The sequence below is a fragment of the Carlito syrichta genome, unplaced genomic scaffold (assembly GCF_000164805.1).
Source record: "Carlito syrichta isolate Samal-C Ts95f unplaced genomic scaffold, Tarsius_syrichta-2.0.1 Scaffold314379, whole genome shotgun sequence".
Lineage (NCBI taxonomy): Eukaryota > Metazoa > Chordata > Mammalia > Primates > Tarsiidae > Carlito > Carlito syrichta.
Genome location: NW_007258475.1, coordinates 386,291 through 412,229, shown reverse-complemented (window position 1 = coordinate 412,229; position 25,939 = coordinate 386,291). Strand labels below are relative to the sequence as shown.

Genomic DNA, 25,939 nt, shown 5'->3' with positions numbered 1-25,939 from the left:
ACACATTCAGAAGTGAAGAGAAATGAATATTAACGCAAGCGAATCTGCAACACAAAGAAACAGAAAGAGGAAGTAGAAAAGTAAAACAAATAAAAAGAGTAAAGCTAAATACTTATTTTATAATAATATAACTCCTCTAGTATAAGAACCGGCCACACTGAGTTAGTAAGAAAAACTCAGCTATAGGGTGCTTACTGTAAACACAAGACTATGAGCAATAAAAATTGAACACCTGCGGATGAAACAACTGATACCAGAGTTTTTTTTTTTTTTTCCTGAAGACTGAAGAGGTAATGTCAACATCAGGCAAGTTTAAGGTTAACATCATTTAAGGTTTACAAAGCTCTCCATAGATTTTATAATGATAAAAGATATCATTTAGGAAAACATGTAATAGTGGCACAACCCTCTGTTATCAAGTAACAGAGCAGTTGCATATACAGCCTAAGAAGGTTTTTATGTATGTGAGGGAATATATACAACATAAAATAACAGAGGCTACCCTCTCTGATCATAATCTAATGACTTTATAAATTAATCATTCAGATTCTGAAGCAATCTATTGATGCAAGGATGTGGGCAAATAGATTTTCTTATATATTGTTTTTCAAAATGTATTTTTAACATTTTCTTTGGAAAAGCAATCTGGCAACATTTATTAACATCTTAAATATGCAAATTCTTTGATTCAGCAATTTCACCTGGGAAATCTGTCCATAGAAATGGAAGCACCAGTGTAGATGAATACAAATACAAGAATTTTATTGTAGCATTCTTTTTGAGAGAAAAACAAAAAGGAAGAAGAAAAGTGAATGCTCACGAGTAGGGAATAGTTAAATAAATGATACTACAACTTTAGCATAATATATTACATAGCCATTAAAAAGAATAAATTAGAGATATAATTTTTGGTATAAAGAAAATTTCATCAGCGATTACTGAGTGAGAAAAAATGTGGGGCTGCATATAAAATATATGTTCTCTTTTTGTGCAGTGATTAAAAGTGCCTCTATAAATGTGTGTGTCCATATGTGCATATGTGTGTCTATCTGGTTATCTGGTTATATGAGCATGGAGAAAATAAAGTGGGTTATGTGGGTTAGATGAATTGGAGAGGAGTTAGGGGACTATGGGTGGAAGATATGAATGGGGATTTTTTTAAAAAGGGCATTTTAAGAGAAAGATTGATGCGTATTTTGTGATCTATAGAGATGACCACCATTTCTTATTGAATGAAAAAAGCAAACTGGCAAAAAAAATATATATGGCATGATTCTATTTCAGTTAAAAGTCCTCTTCTGCCTCCTATCTGTCTATACCTGCAGAGGTGGGATGTGGTGAAGGTTCAAGGCAGTGTTACAGCAGAAGGAAAAATTGCCATTACTCTACTAAAGGAAGTAGAAGAGAATGTAGCAAACAATTAGATGTGGGTGACAACAGTGTAGGATAATTCGTGAAAGACAGTGAGCTTTTGAGTTGGGTGGCTTGAAGAGTTACATAGTTGTGAAAAGAAATAGGAAATATGGGAAAGGAGCCCTCTGAGTGGAATGAAGGTCAATGGCATTTTGCATGTTTGAGCCTGAGGTTTTAGGAGGACTCTAGGTGTCATGGATGGTCACCTGCGAGTGAGAAAGTATGAAAGACAGTTATGCAAAAACCCCGTGAGTTCTTTGCTTACTTAACCGTTTGTTATGTATGGTTTGACTGTATAGTGTGGAAAGATTTTGTAAGCTTATAAGCAAAAGGAGAACAAATGAAGGAAAAGATTGATACATATGAATACATAAGACTGAGAATTATATCTTAGCACTCATGCATACACGCACACACACACAAACTCTTAAAGAAATTAAAAGGCATATAGCAATTGAGAAAATATTCTGAACTATTGTGTCAGGCAGAGTTATTATATTTAAGATAGAGATATATATTTAAGAGAAAAAACAGATAAAACTTTAAATATTCTAACAGAAAAAAATTGGGACATGGAAGGAAATTTACAATACAAAAGGCATAAATGCTCAGCAAAATAAAACGATTCAAATTCATAAGATTTTCATGATTGTAATTTAAAATAATGAAATGTTATTATTTTGTTTACTAAGGAGGCAAAACTGAAAAATATGGTAACAGTTTTGGCAAGCATACACATAATTGGATGCTTTCCCATTCTGCTGGTTGCAGTATGAATTTTGATAATTCTTTTTATAGTACAAAGTCAAAAATTCTAAGCATTTGAGTTAGTATTCCTGATCTTAGATACTCATTTTAAGAAAATAAGCACATAGCCGGGCGTGGTAGCTTGCGCATGTAGTTCCAGCTACTCGGAAGGCTGAGGCGGAGGGTTCGCCGGAGCCCAGCAGGTTGAGGCTGCGGTGGCCGGGAGCGGCCACTGCACTCCAGTCTGGGCGACAGAGTGAGACTCCAACTCAAAAATGAAAAGAAAAGAAAAGAAAAGAAGCACGGATGGACATCAACATTTTTGTAAAATTTGATGAACATGATATAAATATTTAGCCAAAGAAGGCCGGCTAAAAGAAACCATATGGTGTGCTACTATGCAGTGATTAAAAAATTATACTCTGGGATATATACAATAATGAGTAAAACACAACACGGTTAAACATAAAGAGAGAGGGACACTACATATATGATATGATCACAGTTTGGTAAAAATTATATTATATACACATTTATATAATGTATAATAATTGTATACATCATATAATTATAGCAGATAATTATATATCTTATAATTATTATATAGCAAATATTAATAATCATCTAATATATAACTTGTATATATCAATTATCTAATATATATATTTAATATATAACACAATTACTATATAGCATATTAATAATTGTTTAATATGTTACTATATTTTTTTATAAACAGGAAGGTTGGTTTTAGGGCAAAGAACCTATTACAGAAGAACAAAAAAAAAAATCAAGGACTTTTAGGAGTCTTTGATAGAGACTTTATTACCTTAACATGCACAACAGTTTTACATTTTACTAGCATAAGAGACTATAACTTTTGTTAAATCAGAAATTATTCATACAGGCAGATTTTTAAGACAGTCTCCCAAAGACGTGCAAGCTCGAATCCCCAGAATCTTTAAACATCAAGAGGGCAATTATCTGGGTAAATCTAAACTAATCTCGTGAACCTTTAAAAGCAGAGAACTTTCTTAGGCTGGTGGCAGAAGATAAGTTAGAGAGATTCAAAGCATTAAAAGGACACAGTTTGCTGCTGTTGACTTGAGGGCCATGGGGACCACATGGAAAGTGTGCGAAGAAAATGAATTCTGCCAACAAACGCAAACCTGAAGAGGAGTCCAGGGCCCAGATGAAAACTGCGGCACTGACTGATACATTGATTTTGGCCTTGTGAGACTTGATGTGAAGAAACCAGTTGAGGCATACTATGCAGATTTCTAAGTCACAAAAAAATGAGATAATAAATATATATTGCTTTAAGCCACTAAGTTTGTAGTAATTTATTCCACCAGCAATAAAAAATGAACACATTGTTCAATGTTTAAAAATGTATGTAAGTAGAAAATGGAGTGTGATTTCTCAAGCAGAATATACCAGAAAATTAAATGTGTGGGTTTTGAGGTCAAATAGAACTGGGACTAAATTTCAGATTTGTCACTGATTGACTATCTGATTTGAGGGGAGTTCTTTGATCTGAGTCTCAATTTCCAACTCTGTCAAATGGGATAATGGTAACTATTTTAACAGTTTGTGTTTGTGTGTGCGTGTGTGTGTGTGTGTGTGTGTGTGAAGCAAATGACATAATATAGAGTTTCTAGAAAATACTAAAAAATGCTTTCTATTATTATTTTATATTTGTTATTCCAGCTGACTGTATATTAACAATTCAAATTATTATATTTGAATTTTAAATAAAAATGCTTTCTACACTAACTTTCCTTCTTTTCCCTTTCTCATTTTAATTTTGACCATAGCAACCTCACTTTCTATTTTTTTTAAGTTGGAGTCTCACTCTGTTGCCCAGACTGGAGTGCGGTGGCCGCTCCCGGCCACCACAGCCTCGACCTGCTGGGCTCTGGCGATCTTTCCGCCTCAGCCTTCGGAGTAGCCGGAATTACAGGCGTGCGCTACCACACCCAGCTGATTTTTGATTTATTGTAGAGATGAGGTCTCGCCAAGTTGCCCACGTGGGTTTCGAACCCGCGGGCTCAGGCAATCCACTCACCTCAGCCTCCCAAAGGCGCGAGATTACAGGCTGAGACACTGAGCCTGGCACAACCTCACTTTCAACACATTTTGTTTTAGACTCACAGTAAAAGAGCTCTTCCAAAGGTTTATGTGATCTCATCTCAACAGATGGAAGTATCAGGCATATCAGAGAAGGGGTGCCTGACTCATCTGACTTTCCTTAAAGAAGGATATTTTTTAGTGTCTGCCTTGAGCATAGTGTAGTACACTGAAGGCAGGGTCATAAAACACAGTGAAAACATTTCTTCCCAAACTGCATGCTCCACACAGACCCAGCCTGGGTAGCAAGGTGCTGGCAAGGTTATCCTTAGGGAGAAGAAGGTTTCTGAAGCATGTTGACATGGAGCCCATGTCCTCGAAGTTTGACACTGTTGAAATCTCATTTTAAAATGTCCATAAGGACAATTTCAAAGGGTAGGAGATGGCAGCTTTCAATCCCTGGAGAGGAAAAAGGGGGACAGAAAACAAGCCTTTGACTACTCACCTCACGGTATATGTTTCTTTTTTGAGAAAACTGTCAAGTCAATCCCCTCATCAAAGTTGTGGCTCTCCTGAGGCACTCCAAGCTCTGGCAGCTTCTTGACCATGATGTTTGTCACAAGACTCTGGGGACAGGTCATGGCATATGGGTTCATTAAAGTGAGAGGTCAGGTCAATGACTTGAGAGGCATAAAGCCATAGGAATACCGGTTTATGTGTTATCTCTATGTATTTATTGATTTACCATTTAAGAAACACTTGTTGAGAAAATACTCTGTGTCAGGCACTGTTCTAGACACTACAGGAAAAACAAAGGTGAACAAGACACATTATTTCTAAGGAGTTTGTCGTCTAGAACTGTATTCTCAACTGGGGATGTTTTGTCCTCCAAGGGATGTTTGGAAATGTCTGGAGACATTTTTGGTTGCCACAACTGGAAGGGGAAGCAAGTAGAGGATGCTGCTAGCATTCAGTGTGGTAGAGGCCAGGGATGCTGCTACACAAAGCGCAGGGCAGCTGCATTGCAAAGGATTATCTAGTCCAAAATGTCAATAGTGCTGAGGTTTGGAGACTTGACAGAGAACATGTCATGCAGGGCATGAATGAAAGAGGTAGCTCAGCTGAGAAGTGCTGGATGTGGGCAGAGAATAAAACTCTGATCTCAAGGGTTCATAGTGGACCATTAAGATGAGGTGCCGGGGTCTTCTTTGAAAACGTGATCCAAGAAACATAGCTGATGATAGCGAATCCTATCCAGATGAGGTTAGGAAAGCAGATCAGACACAGCTGCTGCTTGTAAACCACCTCCCTGTGGTATGGCTATCGTAGAATTCTACTTGAAGTTCATACACTGATAGAGTTAAAGCTGGGAAAGTAGAACAGCTTGGAGCCTCCTTTGTAGAAATCCATCTTTTGCCTCCATTTCTCAGGCCTTTTATAAGCTCTTAGATTTCAGCAGTGTAAGCTTATATACCCTCTGAAGTGAAAGTCTGTCATGTATTTTTTCCACTTTTTTGTTTTTAACCCTAGGGAGCCTTTCTAATAAAACTGGCCCCTGCCCTACGGACTGTGATCTCAACTTCTTAAAAGAAGACCATGAATTACACTCCAAGGTAAGATGAAGGCTGTAGATGTTGGCTTCAGAAAGATCATGAAAACAGCAGCCCCTGATTATTAACTATGATTTCTTAAAATGTATTTGCAGGTAGAAAGTAATTTGGTCTTCAAAGCAGGTTTTGAAGTGCTGGACGTTTTAAAGCAGCTGACGTCTGAGAAATCAGCAATGCCAATAAATTTTTATTACATTGGAATCAGACTTCTTTAAGCTATTGAAGACTGTAGTTAATCAGTCTACAAGACTCTTTCCAGCTTGGGTAGGGTGATGAGAAAATGTACTTATTGTGCTGTGTTTTAGTGATTTATTTGGCATGATCATGGTTGCCATGAAGTCTATATAGAAACTATTGTGACAAACCTATATAAATTAAGAAGCTTGAATTTCCAAAACATTGGTTAAGTTAATTTTACTGATTCTAATAAATTCAGCTTTTAGATATTTAACCATTTCCAAAAATCTATATATACCTAGACCAAGTGATTTTGAGTTTTAAGTTTTCAGAAAATTGAGCATGGATAGAAAATTGAAGTTAAAGGATTGCTGCTCCCTCCCCATCTGTCCCCTTTCCATACAAGTCATCAGAATTTTTATCTCAAATTTCTATCTTCCTGACTAAATAAATATAGGTTTATATAGTCAACTTTTATGCCTTCCTTTCAGGAGGACTTTAAAGTCAGTGTTTTTTATTTTTACTCTCTAAATTGTGGGCTACCATCTAATCAAATGAATGACTGATTTAATTTTCATGTCCAGATGACTACTTATAGCATGTACAGTTGTGATTGCTTCTATATTGCAGACTTTCCATATTGCAGACCTTCTATATTGCTGTCTATATTAAGAAAAAAAATTTAGAAATCAAAAGTTTAAGGAAATGTGTACTGAATATTAGGAAATTACTAGGTGCTGGCAAATCTTCTCAGTCTACATCAAATGACTCACCTTATTCTCACAGCAAACTCATGGCGTAGATACTGATAGTATCATCATTATCCCCATTTATACAGGTGAGAAAAATAAAGCATGAGATGGTGAAGCAGGTTAGAGAAAATTACGTTGTTAATGAGTGAATAGGTGAGCGTTGAACCCAGACTATTTGACTCTCAAATCTATGTTTTTATCAATCAAGAAAAAAAAAGTTGTATATCCCTTTCTCTTCTTAGCCAGGTATATATTTTCTACTTCTTGGTTTTTATACGCTTAATTTAAGGGCTAGGATATGGAAACCAAGGGACAATACTCTAGGAAAGGAAGAAAATGTGTGAAGCAAAGCTCACATCCTTTAGTACATATTATGTATGTTACTTTTATGTGCACTATTTGGGAAAATAAAGGAATACTATGTCCATGGGATTTCAAGGATACAATGGATCTAATATTATTAGCCTTTTAAGCATTTTTGTAAAATTCTCATACCAATTGTTGACCTTAAACTCTGGAATTAGAAGCAAGGCTAAAGTCAGTAAGGTGGGAATGGATACATGTATCTAAAATGCTAAAATTCTTCCCTATATTTTCTGAATTTACATGTTAAATTAAGGAGTTCTCTTTTTTATTTTACTTTTGATACTACGTTTCAAAACCTACAAGTCAGTTGCTAGGAAGAATAAGTTCTTCCCTGAAGGTGGGGCACATTGGGAATCCATCTTAACTTCGAATGGCTTTCAGAAACAGCATGTGCACATTGGGCCTACATCTCAGTAATATCTCAGAAACAGATATAATGCATCTCAGAAACAGGCAGAACATACCCAAGTTATAAGTGGCCACGTGTTGTGGATAAGGAAAGTTATACCACTTTCTAAGCATAAATAAGCCACCCTCTTGACATTAAACAGTCTCAATCTGAGACTCTGGGCTTCATCCTTAGCATTTTATTTTCTCATCTCAGTGTATCAGGAATTAATTTGGACTTTCAATTGATTTTAAAGACTCTAACCTATGCGATTCATTGTGTGGCTGTGGGAAAATGAGGCTAATGTTGAACTTTAAATGTGTAGCATCGGGTTTTCAAATGTAAATGATCAGGCAGCAGTCTAAATGTGGCCAGGCCCGCTAGTAGTCCTTCGGTGGGCAGAAACAGAAGCCCGAGGGAGTCAGGTACTCGAAGAGTCTCTCCAGATACATACTGCATTACATAGCCAAAGATACCTTGTTTTCCTATAGATATAGTTCATGGAGATTGGTCTGTAAAATTCTCTGGTAAATACATTCAACATGAATTAAAGAAAAGGGAAACGCTATTCTTACTGGATGGTCTCAGGATTTAGGCTGAATTTCATTTGGAGCTTCAATATTTGTGCTGGATGACAATAACAGCACTGATGGAAATGAACCTGATGTCATATTTATTTGCTTTGATACTTCAGATGCAACTGGTATTTGTTGTTGTTACCTGTGACTTGCAACTCTGTGATCTTATTAACACAAGCCTCTTAGCAGAGTGTCTTCACCCCAAACCTTCCTTCCCTGCCTTCTAAAAAATAGTGAGCATCACTTGGGCAGGCATTAAAACTCCCACGGCTGCTCACTTCTGATCTTCCCAGGGCAGTTCAAAAGGATTTGTAATCCTCCGGATTCAGCCTTTATTTGCTATTTCCTCTTTCTAAGGCTCTCTCTTTTGATGAAAACAATCTCCTTGTCCTTCATCTGGCCAGATGGGCAGGTGAACAGTTCTCCCCAGAGACCCACACAAAAACCCTATAAGGGGTTTAGGGAAGAAGTGCTGCTGCTAAGTGGAGCTTAACTGTGCTGACTCCATAGTGCTTTTCCACTGCCCCAGGGTCCCTGCCTGGGAACTGCAAGCTCTCTCTGAACACAGACTTGCAGTCTCACCAGTCTCTGTGAACCCATCAGCCCATGGAAGAAGGAATCATGACAAAGGGGCAAAAACCTCTGAATGACAATGACAATATAGGAACCCTGAGCTTTGCTGCCTACCATCTGACAAAAAAACAAAAACAAAAACAAAAAACAAAGCAAAACAAAACAAAACTGATATGTCATGGACTTGGATAACTTTAAGACTTAGTTTTTGTAAGATTTTCTGCATGGTAGCTGCATAGAAATGACATCATAAATGCACAAGAAAGGATTAAGCATTTAATTGATCACCCATGCTATATATTATATCGTAGTAGATACTAACATTCTTAGTATGCTAAAGGATTTTAAGTGCAATTCTCTCCCTTAGAATTATATAAATACATACATTATATCATATGTGCTATAATTATAAATCTGAGTTTATCTTTATAAGAGTTTTGCTACCTTTGTAGGACAAACATTATATCTATTTTTCAAGTTAAAAAACCTCAGTTCGTGGACCTCAGTTCAAGTAATAGATCCAAGTACATCTAAGTTCACAAAGGAGTAAGAAGACTCAGAAGTGTCTGCTGATCACCACCTGACTACCCTTTTCTCTATAACACTGTATGTTTTAGATTTTCAAAGCTCCTGGAGACACCTTTTGCCCCTCAGTTTAGTTGTGTTTAGAAGAGTGCTTATTCATTATTTCCAAACCCATGTGGTATTTGAATGGCATTATCCACAAACCAATTTTTAGTCCACAAACATGAAAATCAGATTCTAAATTTTGCAATTTAAATTTAAATATTTGCTCTTGATTTCTGCGGTGGGTCCAAATATGAGTAATCATACACATAATATATAAAAATGTGATGTTCTCGAACAATTTTGCATTACCAATTTCTTGTGAAAGTATAGATATTACTCTTTCTAAAGACATTCTATTGGAAGAATCTTTTTTAAAATGATATCATTTGGCTACAGGATATAAACAAGGCTTATGGTTATAATGATTCACTTTTTATCTTTTAAATAATGACAAAATCATACTTACAGCATTATTTTTCAGGCATATATTTGAGGAATACATTTGTGCTTGGTGGACTGTTTAGATTATTGGAGTGTCTTCATGTAAATCGACTTTCACACCCCGGTACTCACCTGGGAATTTCCCGGCAGCATATTTGTCTCCTTTTTGGAATCAAAACTCTTATTCCTTTGTGGTTTTGTTTCTCTTTTGGCTCAATTCTTTGATGATGAACTTGTTTCCATGATTTTATACCTTCCAAACAGTCCCTTTGAAGGAATTAACTTAGATATGCCTTAAAGGAATTACAAAGGTTCAGAAAATGTTTGCAATGTTTGAAATTCACACTTTTTTTTTAAATTAGCAACTATAGCTGATGTCCGATGTTGTTATTATAAGTACTTTATGAAATGACCCATAATAACTGTTTCTAAAGCTCTATTGTGTACTTATCACCACGTTAGGTGCTGTGAAAGACAAAGAAATATACTGCATCTCATTTCCATTATGAATTTAGTTTAAAGAAACAGTATAGATATTGATAGATTAACCCAAGAGAAAGCAATTTAGTGCACTCTATTATGAAAAATGCATGCTTTAATAAATCAGGAGCTTTGACATGTAAACTAAATCTATCGTACAGTTCTTAGTAGCCATCTCAACTTTCTAGCAAGTGAGACTGGATAAAGTAGCTAAGCCACTCATAAATAAATGCCATCAGATTTAAAATTTAAATAACTACAAAGGCATATTTTCAGCAATCTGGCCGGGTATGCCGACCAAACACTTTTATTAGAGGCAATTCAAAACTTTCAATTTTTTAAAATAATTTTGGTACTCTTTAATTTACTTGGGAATAAAGCAATTAAAAATATCAGTACTAAGTAATCTGCTCAAAAATATTTTATTGGTATAGAAGCTATAGGAGCTAAGAAAGGTAAACATGATCACAAAAAAGGTACTTTAAGTTGATGGTTGTCATAGCTGATTTTTATTCTTAAGATAATCAAATCAATCAATATCATAATGAAAGAAATAAGCCTATTTAGTTCACTAGGGATTTGATGGCACATCTGCTTCACCTGAATTTCACACTGAGGTTTTCCTGGTTACTATAACCTGCCAACCCAAAGCAAAACATTTTGTGATTGCAGAATATTTCATCTACAAAGTTGTCTAAAACTTGTGTGAACTGTTATCAAGGAGTTCCAACTAACTGGGCTCTTACAAATGATAATTTAAAACAGCAGAGAAGAGTCTAAAGAAAAGGAGAGTTTTAACACAACTATCCTATAAGTGCAAGTTGTGCCTCATTTTTGACTTCTCTAGAGAAAAGGTTTCAGACTACTTTTTATCAATAATATTTGGTAATAAAATCTTAACAGGAGACCCCGATATATAAAACAGGTAAAAGTTGAGCTGTTTTGGTGGAAAAGGAAGGAAGAGCCCTGCTAGTTTAGCTGTTCCCATTCCTCCCTCCCCACCGTAGTTGGGCTCTAAAGATTCACTGATGGAACTGCAAGGCTCAGTTTGTCTTCTGGACCTCATTCATCGTCATGGGTCACCTAATTTTATCAAGTTCTGCTGAATTAGCTCCACAGACATCATGTAAATGCTATGCTTAAATGTATGATGTTCAGAGTCAGAGGCTGGAGGACTCAGAAACTATTGGTGACAAGGCTGGAATGAAGTGATCTGCCAGAGCAGACAACAGAGATAAAAAGAGTCCTGGTAGCCTTCAAGTTCTTGATTCTGGTGCTCCTGAAATCCAGTTGCCTTTCTGCCTACTCCATAGACTGGTTGTTCAAACTTCATTTGAAGCTGAGAGTTAGTTCCAGTTCCATTTCTTTTACTTGCACTCAAATGTTCTGATTCAGTACAAGTACCATGACCATGGTTATGCTTATTTTATCATTCTTTTTTATTTTATTTTATTTTCATTTATTTATTTATTTATTTGAGTTGGAGTCTCACTGTCCCCCAGACTGGAGTGCAGTGGCCGCTTCCGGCCACTGCAGCCTCGACCTGCTGGGCTCCGGCGATCCTTCCGCCTCAGCCTTCCAAGTAGCCGGAATTACAGGCGCGCGCTACTACGCCGGGCTGATTTTTTGATTTATTGTAGAGATGAGGTCTTGCTGCCCAGGCGGGTCTCGAACCTGCGGGCTCAGGCAATCCATTCACCTCAGCCTCCCAAAGGCGCGGGATTACAGGCTGAGCCACCGAGTCCGGCTTTTTTTTTTTTTAATTTTAAAGATGTGCGGTACAATTCAGGGCCAGGTATACAAATGTTCATTATGCAGGTACCCTTGTTGAAGAGGTGTGCCCCCCACCCCCAGCAGATTCCCATTACTGCCAATCCCAGCCCCCTCCTCCCACCAACACTTTCCCACTACTGCCAATCCTCAATCCTTTTCTTATAGTATTACGGAAATTGTTCAAGGTCCACTTATGAGTGAGAACATGTAATGCTCAGTTCTTTGTTTCTGTGATAGATCACTCAGTATTATAGACTCTAAATCCATGCAAGTTGCTGTGGAGTTTATAATTTTGTCCTTTATGGCTATGTAATATTCCATCACTGCATTTTAAAAACCAAGTCCTTTTCCGATGGGCAGCACAGTTGGGTCCATGTTTTTGCTATTGTGAACAATGTTGCATTAAACATACATGTGCAGGTATCTTTTTCATAGAGTTATTTGAGTTCCTCTGAGTATATTCCTAGTAGTGGGATTGTGGGGTCATATGAAAGTCGATTTTTAGATCTTTTAGGAATCACCAAACTGTTTTCCACAGAGGCTGTATTAGTTTACACTCCCACCAACCGTGTAGAAGTGTTCCCTTCCCCCCCCCCCCATCCTCTCCAGCACCTATTGTTTCTTGAGTGATTGATGATGGCCATCCTGACTGGAGTTAGAACCTTAGGAAATACAGGAGACACCGTTATGGAAATTGGAACTGGCAACCAATTCCTGATGAAAATCCCAAGTGCCCATGCCATAAGAGATAAGATAGACAAGTGGGACCTCATCAAGCTAATGAGCTTCTGCAAAGCCAAAAAAGCCATCAAGAGAGCAGGGAGACAGCCCACATACTGGGAAGAAATATTTGCCAACTGTATGTCTGACAAAGGGCTAACATCTAGGATCTACAAGGAACTCAAATGTGCTGAAAAGAAAAAAACAAACAGCCCCATTACAAAGTGGGCAAAAGATATGACTAGACATTTCTTGAAGGAAGATATACGACCACCAACAGATACATGAAAAAATGGTCAGCCTCACTAGTCATCAAAGAAAGGCAAATTAAAACCACACTAAGATACCACCTATTTTATCCTTTTAACAACATTTACAGAAGCTGTCTCATGAAAGATAATCCAAAAGGGAATACTCGATGGTCTCTGCTGTTATGGATATAAGAGTTAAGTGAGAGAATCTAGAGTGTTAAACAATAATTTTAATGCAAAAACTATGACTAGTGAATCAATGATTCTGTAAGTCATTCTGGACAAAATGTCACTGGGGCCATGAGAACTTCTATCTGCTATTTATAAATTACTTCATTTTTTCCCCCATTTCTTTGACAAGGGAGATAGCCTGGCTGATCATTCTGTGAAGGAAAAATCAACTGTTTGGAGAACTGGGGAAGCTGAGGTTTATTCACAGGATATGTCTTACCTGGAAGAGCTGGAGGAACATCAATATTCAGTTTGGTGAGTGACTATATTGTTTATTTTGGTGTGTGTGTTTGTTTTTTCAAATTTAAACTAATTGACTCCAATAAGACCTTATGCATTCTATTCCTTTATTATTTATTTATTTGATAAGTATTGATTGCATGCCTACTATAGGTTATAGGATATGTGTCCTGAAATGGGAAAGTTCATAGTCCAATGAGGGTTATGGCTATTTAAAAATATAGATGTGATGTGATAGTATATTTTTAAAAATCACACAATGTGCCACATGTGCACATGAAGAAGGTGATGGTCAAATTTGCTGGATAATGGAGAAGCGTTCTCAGAAAAAGTTTAAGCCAAATCTTGGGGAGAAGACTGCAGTGAGGAAATGGCTTCAATTTGATGTGGACAGAGTTGAGAGATGAAATTGGGGAGTAGCTAGAGTTGATAAAGGCTGGAATCTTTAGTTTACTTACCATGTAAACATGTTATAATTATTGCCTTCTCTACCTGGTGGTGTTTATATGGGTGTATCTGTTATATGAAAGCACATATTACAAGCAAGAAAAAAAATGTGCAAGAGTGGAAAACAGAACCTCTCAGAGGTAAGGCGTATTGGATTCTGTAATGGTGGTGTCCATCAATAGTGATGGGGAGGACGACAGTGGCTATATGATGACAGGGAGTGACCTAGGAAAGAAGCAGCAATAGTAGCTAGTCAAAGTCATCCATCCCTACCCACTGTTCCCTGTCCATCCCCAGATCTATTCCTGGAATGTTTTTCCCACTGGGCTTTTATCTGCCCTGTGACTTGGTTCTCAAAATGTTGGCTCTTATTCTTCCTTTCTGGAACCTCCATCTGGAAAACATGGTATCATTTCAAATCTCCTTTGCCCAGTCACTTTTTTTTACAACTCCTACTGGTCTTCACTTAGTGCTCTAAATGCTTTGACCAATACTTACCTGAGCAGCTGGCGTGTGTTCACCAGGTTAAAGAGAGAGTTTTTTGGATTAAGATGCCTAAGAAGCATCAGGTGGAGAGAGGAGACAAAGAGCCCAGAAGACAAAAAACATGTATGCCTTTTCTCGAAAGAAAAAAATGTAAACAAGAGAAGCTATATTCAACAAAGAAAAAGACATGCTCCCTGTTCTGCAGAAACTCTGAGTGTGTGATAATCTCTAAGGGGAGGGTGACATGAAAACATTCGATTTAATTCATTAAAATAACTGCTAGATCAGAAGCACCAGGCACTTCCTATGGTGTGTAGAGAAGAGATCTGGAGCTTCTGTTGGGCCATGTGCTAAGTTCTTGCTTTCTATTTGAGATTGACCAGGACAGGACAAAAAGTCCCACTAAGTTTCGAGGCTCCAGATTCCTCCGTTTCCCTGTTTTCCTGACTTTCTCTGAAAACTCCTGTTCTCCTTCAGGAATAACCTTCAGAGTACAGAGTATGCAGTGGCACAATGTCAATATCACTTTATTCATTGAGTTAAAAGACTGAAAGGTTTCCAAAGGTCTCAGAGCTTCAGTTCCTGTTTGATCCCTTAAGATGCTGAGGCCAGGTATTACTTCTTCAGTAGCTTCCCATGATGCTCCAAGTCACAGCTCACGACCGGCAGCTACAGATCCTAGGACCAAGTACTGTCCTCCTTCTATGTTTGTAAACAAAGTTTAACAGGAACTCAGACATATCCATTTGGTTTCCTATTGCCTTTGGTTGTTTTCCCCTACAATGGCAGAACTGAGTCCTTGTTCCAAAGTCAGTATGGCCCAGAAAGCCTAATAGACTTATTATCTGGCTCTTTCCCCAAAACATGTGCCCTGTTCTGCGCTGACTTAGAAGCTCTCTGTTGCTTTCTCATGACATCGCTCATATTAATTTTATATTTTAAAAATTATTTATATTTTAATTGACAAGTAAAAACTGTATATATTTGTGGTGTGTACCATGATGTTTCAGTATATGTACACATCGTACAATGGCTAAATCCAAACTATTTGACATATGCGTTACCTCCCGTAGTTATCTTTTTCTGGTGAGAACACTTAGAACCTACTCTCTTAGCACTTTTTCAGTATACAATATGTTGTTGTTAACTGTAGTCACCATGCTGTACAACAGAGCCTTTGAACTTAATCCTCCTGTCTAGCTGAAATTCTGTATTTTTGATCAACAGTGTCCCAACCTCCCCATTCCTCAACCTCTGAAAATCACTGTTTTACTCTGCTTCACATGCAAATGAGATCATGAAGGATTTGTCTTTCTGTGCCTGGCTTATTTCAGTACATATGCCATGTTATTTTAATCAATTTATCCACTGCTTGACACTTGCATAGGTGCCATTTCTTTGCTGTTGTGAATAATGCTATAATAAACACAATGACACATTATTTTTAAGGTATGTGTATATGTATGCTTGTCTCCCTCACCAGGCTGGACTCCTTATGCATTTGGCCATCTATTGCTGCGTACTGAATCACTGAAGGCTTAGTGTCATGAAATAGCCACTTTATTTGCTCAAAATTCTGAGGGTTAGGAATTCAGACAGGACACATCGTGGAAAGCTACTCTTTCGCTTAAAAGACATCACAAGGTCAGCCAGATTCCACCTCTTGATATGGGAGTGGAAAGGAAACGTTGTTAAAGAGCATGTTGGGATAGAACATATTGTATTTTGGGGAACACAATCTGTCACGTTTTGCTTCATTCATTTCTGTGTGGGTTCCTAGCATAGGGTTCAACTAATATTTGTTGAACAAAACAAGTTAAAAAAAAAAGTGTAGGCTTTTATAGATAGATGGGCCTGAGTATGAACTCCAGTTCAGTCACTGCTGTGTCATCTTGAACCATTTGTCTGAACTCCGTGAGACTTTCTCTTGTGTCAAACCACAATAACTCCTATATTGTGGAAATTGATGGTTATTATGAAATTGAGAGTTGATGTACAGGAGATATTCTGTACAATGACCAGAGTCTATAAGTTTTTAATAAAGGCAACTACTATTATTAACATCATAATAACACATTTCGATATAATGTCTTTTTCCAAGGTTACATTACAAAGCATAGGTCACTCTGAAATGACTTCTCACTTTCTACATCTGCTTTCCTTTCTGTTCTGCAAACACACTGAGCACTTTATGATGTCAGAGCCTGGCCACTTAATGCTTCATTTATCTGGAATGTTCTCCTAGTTCTTAGTGGTGTGGTTGACTATACATATTGCATCAATTTTACCCCCCCAGAGAGGCCTTTCTTGACGGTGCTACACAAAGTAGGATCCCTCTCTACTCGGGCTACTTACTTTCTCATCACTTTGTTTCCTTTAAAGTTCTTCACCACAACTTAAACTAATCTTTCATATTTATTTTGTTTACTTGCTCATTCCTGTTTCTTCTCTCTAAATAGAAACTGCAGGCAGGAAATCCCCTGACCTGGTGACTCCTGGGTCTTCAGGCCCTCACCCTAGAGTACCTGAAAATAATATGATCGGTAAATACTTACTGAACAAGTGACTAGAGGGATGAATACAGAATCCCTTCTCTCTTTCTCCAAACCCCTGTGGCTGTCATATCTATTTATTAACTTCCAATCTCTTCTTTCTCTTGAAACTGCTGCCATTAAAAGAAAAAGAGGGGTAATATGGGATAATTAACCACTATACACATTTCATCTTAAACCAGGGTTGAGGATATAGGGGCTCCTGAAACCTCTATAAACTTCTGTTTTAAATGGTCTGAGATACAATCTGAACAATTTCCTTGATGTTTTATTAGAGCTGGTAAATCATTTATTGGGGCAGCCTTTACCTAAATCCTCTCTAAATCCCCATAAAATACATTTAGTACAGAATACGGTACTACCCAGCTTCAAAGATATATGTGACATGGGAAGTATTTGCTCCAATGCAGCAAGTTTAAATGTACATATTTTCTTTCCCTCTGTCTTACATGCTGCATCTCATACCCCAACTCACTCCTTCCTCCTGCTCCAGTGCTTCATTTGAACATTCTGGTTTTGCTGAATTTGGTAGATTGTTAAAGTGTTGGTAAATCAGAGGTTCCAATATTTTTAATGTATATGACCTTTAGCTAGTCAAATGCAACTTTCTCTCATTTGTAGCTGCCAATAATTTTTTTTAAAAGCTTCTGAAATATATTTTCAAGACTGTTGTACTTTTTTCCTCAACCAGAAAGACACTCAACTAAGTTGCTGCTGAGTGTGTAAGTGATAACCCTATTCCTATACATCTCACCCTAGCGGGCCTGCTGCTATCAGTGTCAGGTAATCATAGTTAACCATCTTCTGGGTCACCCCTGGAAGGATCTGCATTGTGGCTGTTTTTCTTGATTTCAAGGCCTATACTCAGAGGATGTTTACATTTTTTCTTTGAGACATATATTTGTGTGATAGGTTGACTATCTTCTGCTCATATTTTAGATAATATGAGATCTCTAAGTTATCTCCCTTGAAACTTTTATAAATTGAATGCATTTCATAAATTATTATTGAAATTATGCATGTAATATTAGAGTGAAATAAAAATATTGTTATTTCCAGAAGAAAGTTCTAGAGTAAAGACCAGTGATGCAAAATTTGAGGCAGATGTTAGAGATTCTCGGCCAGATAATCTGTGGTGGATATCATTGCTTCTTGCTATACATATTTCTTTCCCAAAATCTCCTTCACTCCTCCTTTTCAATAACAGATTCCACCTCCTACTCCTTCCACCCCCCCAAAAATGCATACTCCAAGGGCTTGCCTGTGATGTGTGTTATATTCCTATGACTACCATGATTGAACCCAGGAGTGGACATGTGATCTGAACCAGGCTACTCAAGTGCTTTCCTGGAATTTACATTTTGTTACTTAGAAATGCAAATTCCAGTCGGGAAGTGGCTTACATCTATAATCCCAGCACTTTGGGAGGATGAAGTGAAAAGATTGACTGATCCCATGGGTTTGAGACCAGTCTGGGCAACTTGGCAAGACCTCATCTCTTCAATGAATCAAGAAAAAATAACCAAGTGTGGTGGCACATGCCTGTAGTTCCAGCTACCTGGAAGGATGAGGCGCAAGTATTGCCTGAGCCCTGCAGGTTGAGGCCGCAGTGGCTGTGTGCGTGCCCCTGTATTCCAAACTGGGTGACAGAGTGAGACTCTGACAAAAAAAAAAAAGAAAGAAAGAAAGAAAGAAAGAAAGAAAGAAAGAAAGAAAGAAAGAAAGAAAGAAAGAAAGAAAGAAAGAAAGAAAGAAAGAAAGAGAAAAGAGAAATTCCTTCTCCTCTTCAAGATCTTCAGCTGTTAGGATTTCAGTTTCATTCTCCCTGTGGTCATGAACCTATTTGACTAGCCATACACCTTCTAGCACCTCTTGTTAACATTTATCTTTTCTAGCTTATTTGAAACCAGTAGCTGTAGGAGTCTCACTGATGGTCTGTAGGTGACGTATTTGTAGTCTGTTCTACAAAGGAAAACAAATCAAAAGGTAAGTCTGAGAAGCTATATGATAAACACTGAATGATATGCATACATGAGAGTACGTATTTCAGGTCCAAAAGATCTTGTCCACCGGAAAGCTTTAATTACTTTTTTTTCCTCTGAGAAGAAGGGCTTCAGGGAGAAAGTTTACAATGTCCATTCAGTTAATTACATAAATAGCCACTCATTTGCCTGTGCAAACAAAGCTATAGAATCTCATTGCCTGCGGAGTGAATTGGGTTCCCTGCTTCCTAATGCAGCACCTTAATCTTTGTACAGTGATTTCTCCAAAGTAAGCCAGATTATATGTTAAGTACCTCTGGATGCTGCACTAATGACTGCTTCAAGACAGTTAATATCACTCCTGTGTTTTAAAGAAGTTAACATAGTTTTCAGAGGTACCTAACTTCCAACTGGGGAGAAGATTCCATAACAAGACAATCTTAAAATGTTTCCATTACTGTTTGAATGTGTCTTGGTGGGTAAGCAACCGGAGAATCACACACTTTTAGAGCAGGAAGGGATCTTGGGGATTATTTAGTTCAGCCTTGTCAGTTTGCACAAGTATAAGGCTGAGACCTACAGAACTTAAGTGACTTGCCTTAGGTCATTCAGCTGATAAGTAGTGGAAATGACATAGAACCCACTTCCTCTCCATCTCAACCCAGTCCCAATTATAAAAAAAAAAACAACCAAAAACAAAACATTCTCCCTAGAACTCTGCTAGTCTTTTTTTATAGTTTCCTGTTTCTATCAATTGCAAGCTACTTTGGTACTTATTAATACATCAGTGAGAAAGTACTGATCCTTGGGAAAGTGCATATAATAAGTGGATTAATGAAAGTTTCCTCCTACCATGGAGGTAGGGAGTGGACTGATGCCAAAAGGTTTGAAAAACACACATTGCTGGCCACACATACTGAGATCTTTTTCTGTTCTCAGTCAGTAGTCTATGTGGCTAACCTAAATGCATTACTTAGGGGAAGTATGGGTTAACTATACACATTGCAACAGGAAAGTTATCCTTTAATAAAAGTGATACACTTTGCTTTTTATAACACACATGTGATTTGACATTGAAATAAAATGCAGATGCTTCTTTGATTGGTGTATTCCCTGTTGTGCTTTTCTAAAACACCTTCACATATGGTCTGCCTCATTCCTGAGAAATGACTTGTTGTTTATGTCATACAAACAGAACAGATTGATTTTACAGTGAGTAAGGAGTTTGATGAATTGTACATTGGAGAGAAATCCTTGTCTCAGCAATCTAAACACTTGAAAATAAATGTTGCCTTTTGGAAAAGGTTCTCACGATACATCCATGATCCCTTTATTTCATGCACCCTTTATAGGAGTTAAATAGATACACACATATAAGCTCAGCAAACAAATAGGGTAGTTACAATCACCTCAAAACATAAGTTCTATTTTTGCTGTAAAACATATTATGAAACCAGACAGATTTTAAAAAATGGCAGAGTTGTCCTAAAAGAATAAATCCTCAATATCAACTTCAACACTGTGTCGCTGCTGGTATTGTTCCTGGTATTGTTTCTCTATTTAACAGGTGAATCTTAAATATAAAATTATTACACTAAGAAGCTTTCTTAGAGGTCTCCAACTTTTATTCCTTCGGAATTATTCTGCACAATATGATAATGCTGTGTGCTCACTCCTCTGACAAGGAGCTAACCACATCCATTTATGCATAACTCTAAAGTTTATAAATCTCTTTTCCATACTTTTTTGGTGTTTGGTGCTTATAATAGCCTTGTGGTACTATTATTCCCATTTTACAGATTGTATAGTTGATGTGCAGAGGAATTAGATGACTTATTCACCATCACTCTTTACTCTTTCCATATAGCATAGCACCTCCCTGACTAGTCTCATATGTAGACTTTAGTTTGTACATTTTGCATTGTTTAAAATATAATGTGTTAAAGTATATTCTACTGGCTTGTCCCACATAATTGGGTGGATGTGGAGTGAGAATGAGATGCCGTTAAGAAAACATGTTATGTCAGCTCTAGAATAGTTCATCAAAGCAAAATACCTATGGAAGTCTATTTCTGACAGTAATTTATCAATGACCCATATAAAATTGGATATTTATTGACTAATGTCTTAATCTTATTAGGTGTGGCTAACGCATAACCATATACTTATACTGAAAAAGAAGAAATCTCAGTGACTAAGAATATAGCTCTGTGGGGATAATACCTAAACTCAAACAAATTAGCTTTAAAATTACTAGTTGAGTAAACCTAGGCAAATTTCTTAAATTCTTTGCACCTCAGTTTCTTTATCTATAAAATGAAACTGATAATGTCTGCCCTATTATCATGAATTCAAACACAGTAAGTTCCCTAAATACAAATGAGTTCCAGTCCAAGAGCACATTCATAAGTCCAGTTTGTTCATAAGTCCAATAAAGTTAGCCTACTAACACAATTGACTATATAGTACTTTACTATAATAGTTTTGTAGCACTTTTCATACAAATACTGTAAAGTACACAAAAACACAACCACTTGTAGAGGATGCACACACATGACAACGTACACCAGACACATGAACTAATTTACATGAGTGAACTAACTTATGTGATTGGACATGTGAACACACATTCATATCTCTCAAAACTTGCAATTTGAAGGTTCATATGTAGGGAACTTACTGTATGTAGGCAAAAAAAATTGGAATAGTGTAAATGCTCATAGCACATAGTAAATGTTCAATAAATGTTAGCTAGGATTACTAGCTGAGGCTCCCTTATCTTTGCTATTCTCCACATCTGTCTGCTCTCTAGCCTATAACAAACTATTAAAATAATGAGCTGTTTGTTTCTGAAAAACAAAGTATTTACTTGTAGCTAAAAGATTTTCAGTATAAAAATAAGAGGTTAATGATAGAAAAGAGATAGAGATAGGAGTAAACATGTTAGTTTTCATTGCTGTTTAACACATTACACAAAATTGGCAGCTTAAAACAACCTACGCTTTTTTTTAACCTTACAGTTTTCATGGGTCAAGAGTCTGGGCACAGCTTTCCTGGGTCCTGTGCCCAATATATTGCAGGGCTTTAAACAAGGTTTTGGCTGGGCTATGTTTTCATCTGGAGGCTCAACTGAGGCTGGATTATGTTTTAATCTGAATGCTCAACTAATGAGGAGTCCTCGTCATACGCATTAAGATCATTGGCAGATTTTAGTTTTTGTGACTGTATGATCAAGAGCCCCAGGTTTTTGCAGCCTATGGCCAGGAGGCTGCTCATAGTCCTGTAGTTCCAGACAGTGTGGACCTCTTCCCCATGGCCACTTAATTCTTGAGGCCTACAAGAAGAGTTTCTCACTCAGAGAGAACTAGTCTCTCTTTCAAAGACTTTTATCTGGTTAAGTTAGGATCAACCACGCTAGTCTCCCATTTCAAAACCAGCTGATTTGGGACCTGCTTATTTCTGCAAAATTTCTTCCTTTTGCCACTTTCTATTGTCCATAGGCAAGTCACAGGATCCCACCCATACTCTAGAAAAGGGATAATATAGACAATGAGAACCAAGGGGCAGGATCACAAGTTCCTAGTCTGTCTGCCTCACATAGGAAGATGATGGCATAGGTTGCTGCTCTTTGTAGGGCATAGTAACTTTCTCCCTACTAGCACTATAATAAACCATGGCATACAGAAGATTCCAGTCCAGTATGGCTTTTAGTTGACATTTGCTTCCGCTTCTTTCCTATGTGTGGGCCTGAGGCTGAAATGGTCCACGTTCCCTGTTGATCTCCTATGTCCCAACTCCAAAACTTCAATATCTCCCTTCTTCCTCTGAGAAAACATTTTATTTTTACCCTACTTTCTTTATACTTTGACTATGTGACCACAAAACACCACTTTCCACTTTCCTCTGGAGCCCCTTTCCTATCCCTACTCATCTCCTCTATGAGTTGATTTTGGTTCTATCATTTTTTTATACCCTAGAATCTGTGACAGTTCTGATAAATGATCTCATTTTCTGGAACCCACAGTCCACTAGATTTCTAGATTGATTTAAAAAAAATGGCAGTTCCTTTTCCTTATCTATGTCTACATAAGTAAAATAACAATGTAAAATATAGTTACCATTGACATCTACTAGGGTAATTTAAGACTTCGATCCCTCTGACATCCCTGATGCCCTGTGGGTGGTCACTAATCCAGCTCTGTTTGAAAACAGTATGTGTTGTATTAAAAACTGTTGGTTCTATAATCCCAGAACTTTGGGAAGCCGAGGTGAGGGGATTGCCTGAGCCCACAGGTTCAAGAACAGCCTGGGCAACTTGGCGAGACCTCATCTCTCCAAAAATGAAAACAGCCAGGCGTGGTAGCACGCGCCTGCAGTTCTGGCTACTTGGAAGACTGAGGCGGAAGGATTGCCAGAGCCTGGCAGGTTGATACTGGGGGGTGGCCGTGAGCGTGCCACTGCACTCCAGCCTGGGTGACAGAGTGAGACTCCAACTCAAAAAACAAAACAAAACAAAAAAAACCTGTTGGTTGCACCCCAGCGACTATCCCCTTCCTCGTGTGTTTTACTGAAATAATGCCTCTGTAGTGGAAAATGATAGATACTTTCCTAGTCTATTATGCCCTGTGGGTGGTCACTAATCCAGTTCTGGCCAATGTGATATGAGAAGATACCAACTTGATATTGTCCTGCCTTTTAAAAGGGAAGCGATGAAGAAAAGCCTCCTCTTGCCACCTTCTCTTTTAATCCCACTTTGGTCATTGCTCTAAAGGTGTGATGCTGGAAGCTTCTGCAGACATCTTATATCATGAAAGGAAGAAAATGAGAGAGAACTCAACCCAACACTCTTATGAGTCACTGCTTATCACCTTGTACCTATTTGAGAGATCCTTTTACATGAGATCATTAAATGCACTATTGTTCAATACTTCTGGATGAACATTCTGTTGTTCATGGCTGAATGCAATCTTACTGAGACAATTAACCTGTGCAAAGGTAGCCCTGATGTGGTAGACCCTCACACACATCAAGGAGGAGGTGTTCATTTCTTCATTCAATATTTAACAGGTTTATATGGTGTCTGGTATTTTGGATACAATATTGGAATCCTTTCATAATTTCTGGGATACACCAAAGCATAGTTTATAACTGGCTGCTTTTTGTTTCAGTACAGTTTGGAAAATGAACACAGTATGGTGTGGGAGATTCTTCTCCATAGATATTACACGATTCAGTTGGGGAGATGGAGAATGAGGTGAATAGAATTAATTTAGCCAACTATCTGGAAACCTAGCATAACATCAATGATAATATTTAAATATCAAGTAGCTTCAGATTATAAGTCAGTCCAAATTCAAGCTGCATGATTTAAATGATGAAAGGGCAAAGCTGGGCATAAAGTAATGTAGGGATTTACTTGATGCAAAAACTCAAACAACCAGTAAAATAGATAATGTTCTCTTGTAATAGTTTGCAAACAGCATCAAGAAAACAATTGAGTGGGTGTATTTTGAGCTTCAGGCATTGTAAATTCTTTCACTCTCATATACTTTATGCCTTCTTTAATAAACTGGAGAGTCTTGGGCCAGCTTCATCGGTGACGGTAGGTGGTCATTCATTTCACAATCCACTAATTTTCATGATTGTTCAGTATTTTATGTTACCTAAACTGCTTTGGATTTTGTCTTACTTAAGTTGTAATATGGCAATAGCTTATATGATTTCGGAATCATTAATTCAGTTAGTGTTCTCAGCATTTGGGACTTACTTCCTTAACTTTAGAAATACGAACAAGAATGTAAGGGCCTTAAATATGCTGATTATATGCAAAAATTTCTGGTATATACATCAAAGGTGTGTTAATCCAGTGTATCTTGTTGAAAAGATGCGGAGTGTTAAAAAAATTCCTAGAAAGGAAAGAGAATTGGCATTATAGCCTAATCCTGCCTTCAAAGAGATGAGTGTACATTTACTTTATTTCTAGTTTAGCAACTGAAATTTATATGCTGTGGAACAAATGATAAAGATAAGGTGAGTTAAGGTTTTAAGATCTTTTTAAAATTTTAAATATTCTCTTTGTATGGGTTTTTACAGGAAGTTTTCAATTGTATACTGCAAGGATTCCTAGTACCATGTTCCATCTCTCCGCCTCACCCTTCTGCAATATCCCTCCCTACTTGAAACTTGATGCTCACTGACAGCTTCCCACTGAGTTGTCATTGGAATCTATGTAATACTTTCAGGAATGAGACACTTACTATTTTTCAAAGTCATCCAATTCATCTTGGGAAATTTTTTCAACTAAAAAGATCTTAATATTAAAATCTGTGATTCTGTTTTTAAATTATTAGTATCAGTTTGACTCACTGAAATCACATATCCAACATGATGAGACCTCGTCTCTACAATAACTCAAAAAATTGGCCGGGTGTGGTAGCATGTGGCTATAGTTCCGACTACTTGGAAGGCTGAGGTGGAAGGATCGCCATGCCCAGCAGGTCGACGCTGGAGTGGCCGTGAGTGTGCCACTGCACTCCAGCATGGGCAAAGGAGTGAGACTCCAACTCAAAACAACAACAACAACAACAGCAAAAATCACATGTCAAAAACCAATCTATTTATTGCTCTATTTATTTATTGTGTGTATATGTGTGTATGTATGTACGTACATATGCATCAATCTAACTTTTTTGCACTTATCTCAAGGTGTAACAATTTGTTAAATATTACTGATATCAATTAGTTATCAGATTATCACATTTCAATTCAATATTCCTTGCCATCTTCTTATCCAATCATACTCTACAGTGATTAGAAACATTCCACTAACAATATGCTGTTCTACACAGATGCTTTGGAAGAAGTCAAGGATGGGCATGAGTTTTACCTTTTAGGAGCTTGAATAACAAGCATACTGTTTTCATTGATGACCTAAAAAACATAATGGTTTAGCCTATTTATGGATTTGGTGAAGATTATTGTGCTCCCTGATATTCAGTTCTCTCTTCCCAAAAGTCTCCCTATTCCCTTTGTATCTGTTGGGTTCATCTGAATTCTTCTGGCCAATTGATTAAGAGCAAAAGGGATGTTTGT

The 25,939-nt window shown here is 37.4% G+C and overlaps 1 protein-coding gene across 1 annotated transcript in view; it reads left to right on the top strand.

The window, feature by feature from the left end:
• The window catches only part of LOC103274104, a 242,774-nt gene that overhangs the window by 51,509 nt on the left and 165,326 nt on the right, over window positions 1–25,939 (top strand). The window contains exons 4-5 of the mRNA XM_021719309.1: window positions 5,761–5,843; window positions 13,271–13,395. Of these exons, the coding sequence (XP_021574984.1) occupies window positions 5,761–5,843; window positions 13,271–13,395 (208 nt within the window). The remainder of the gene's footprint in view (window positions 1–5,760; window positions 5,844–13,270; window positions 13,396–25,939) is intronic.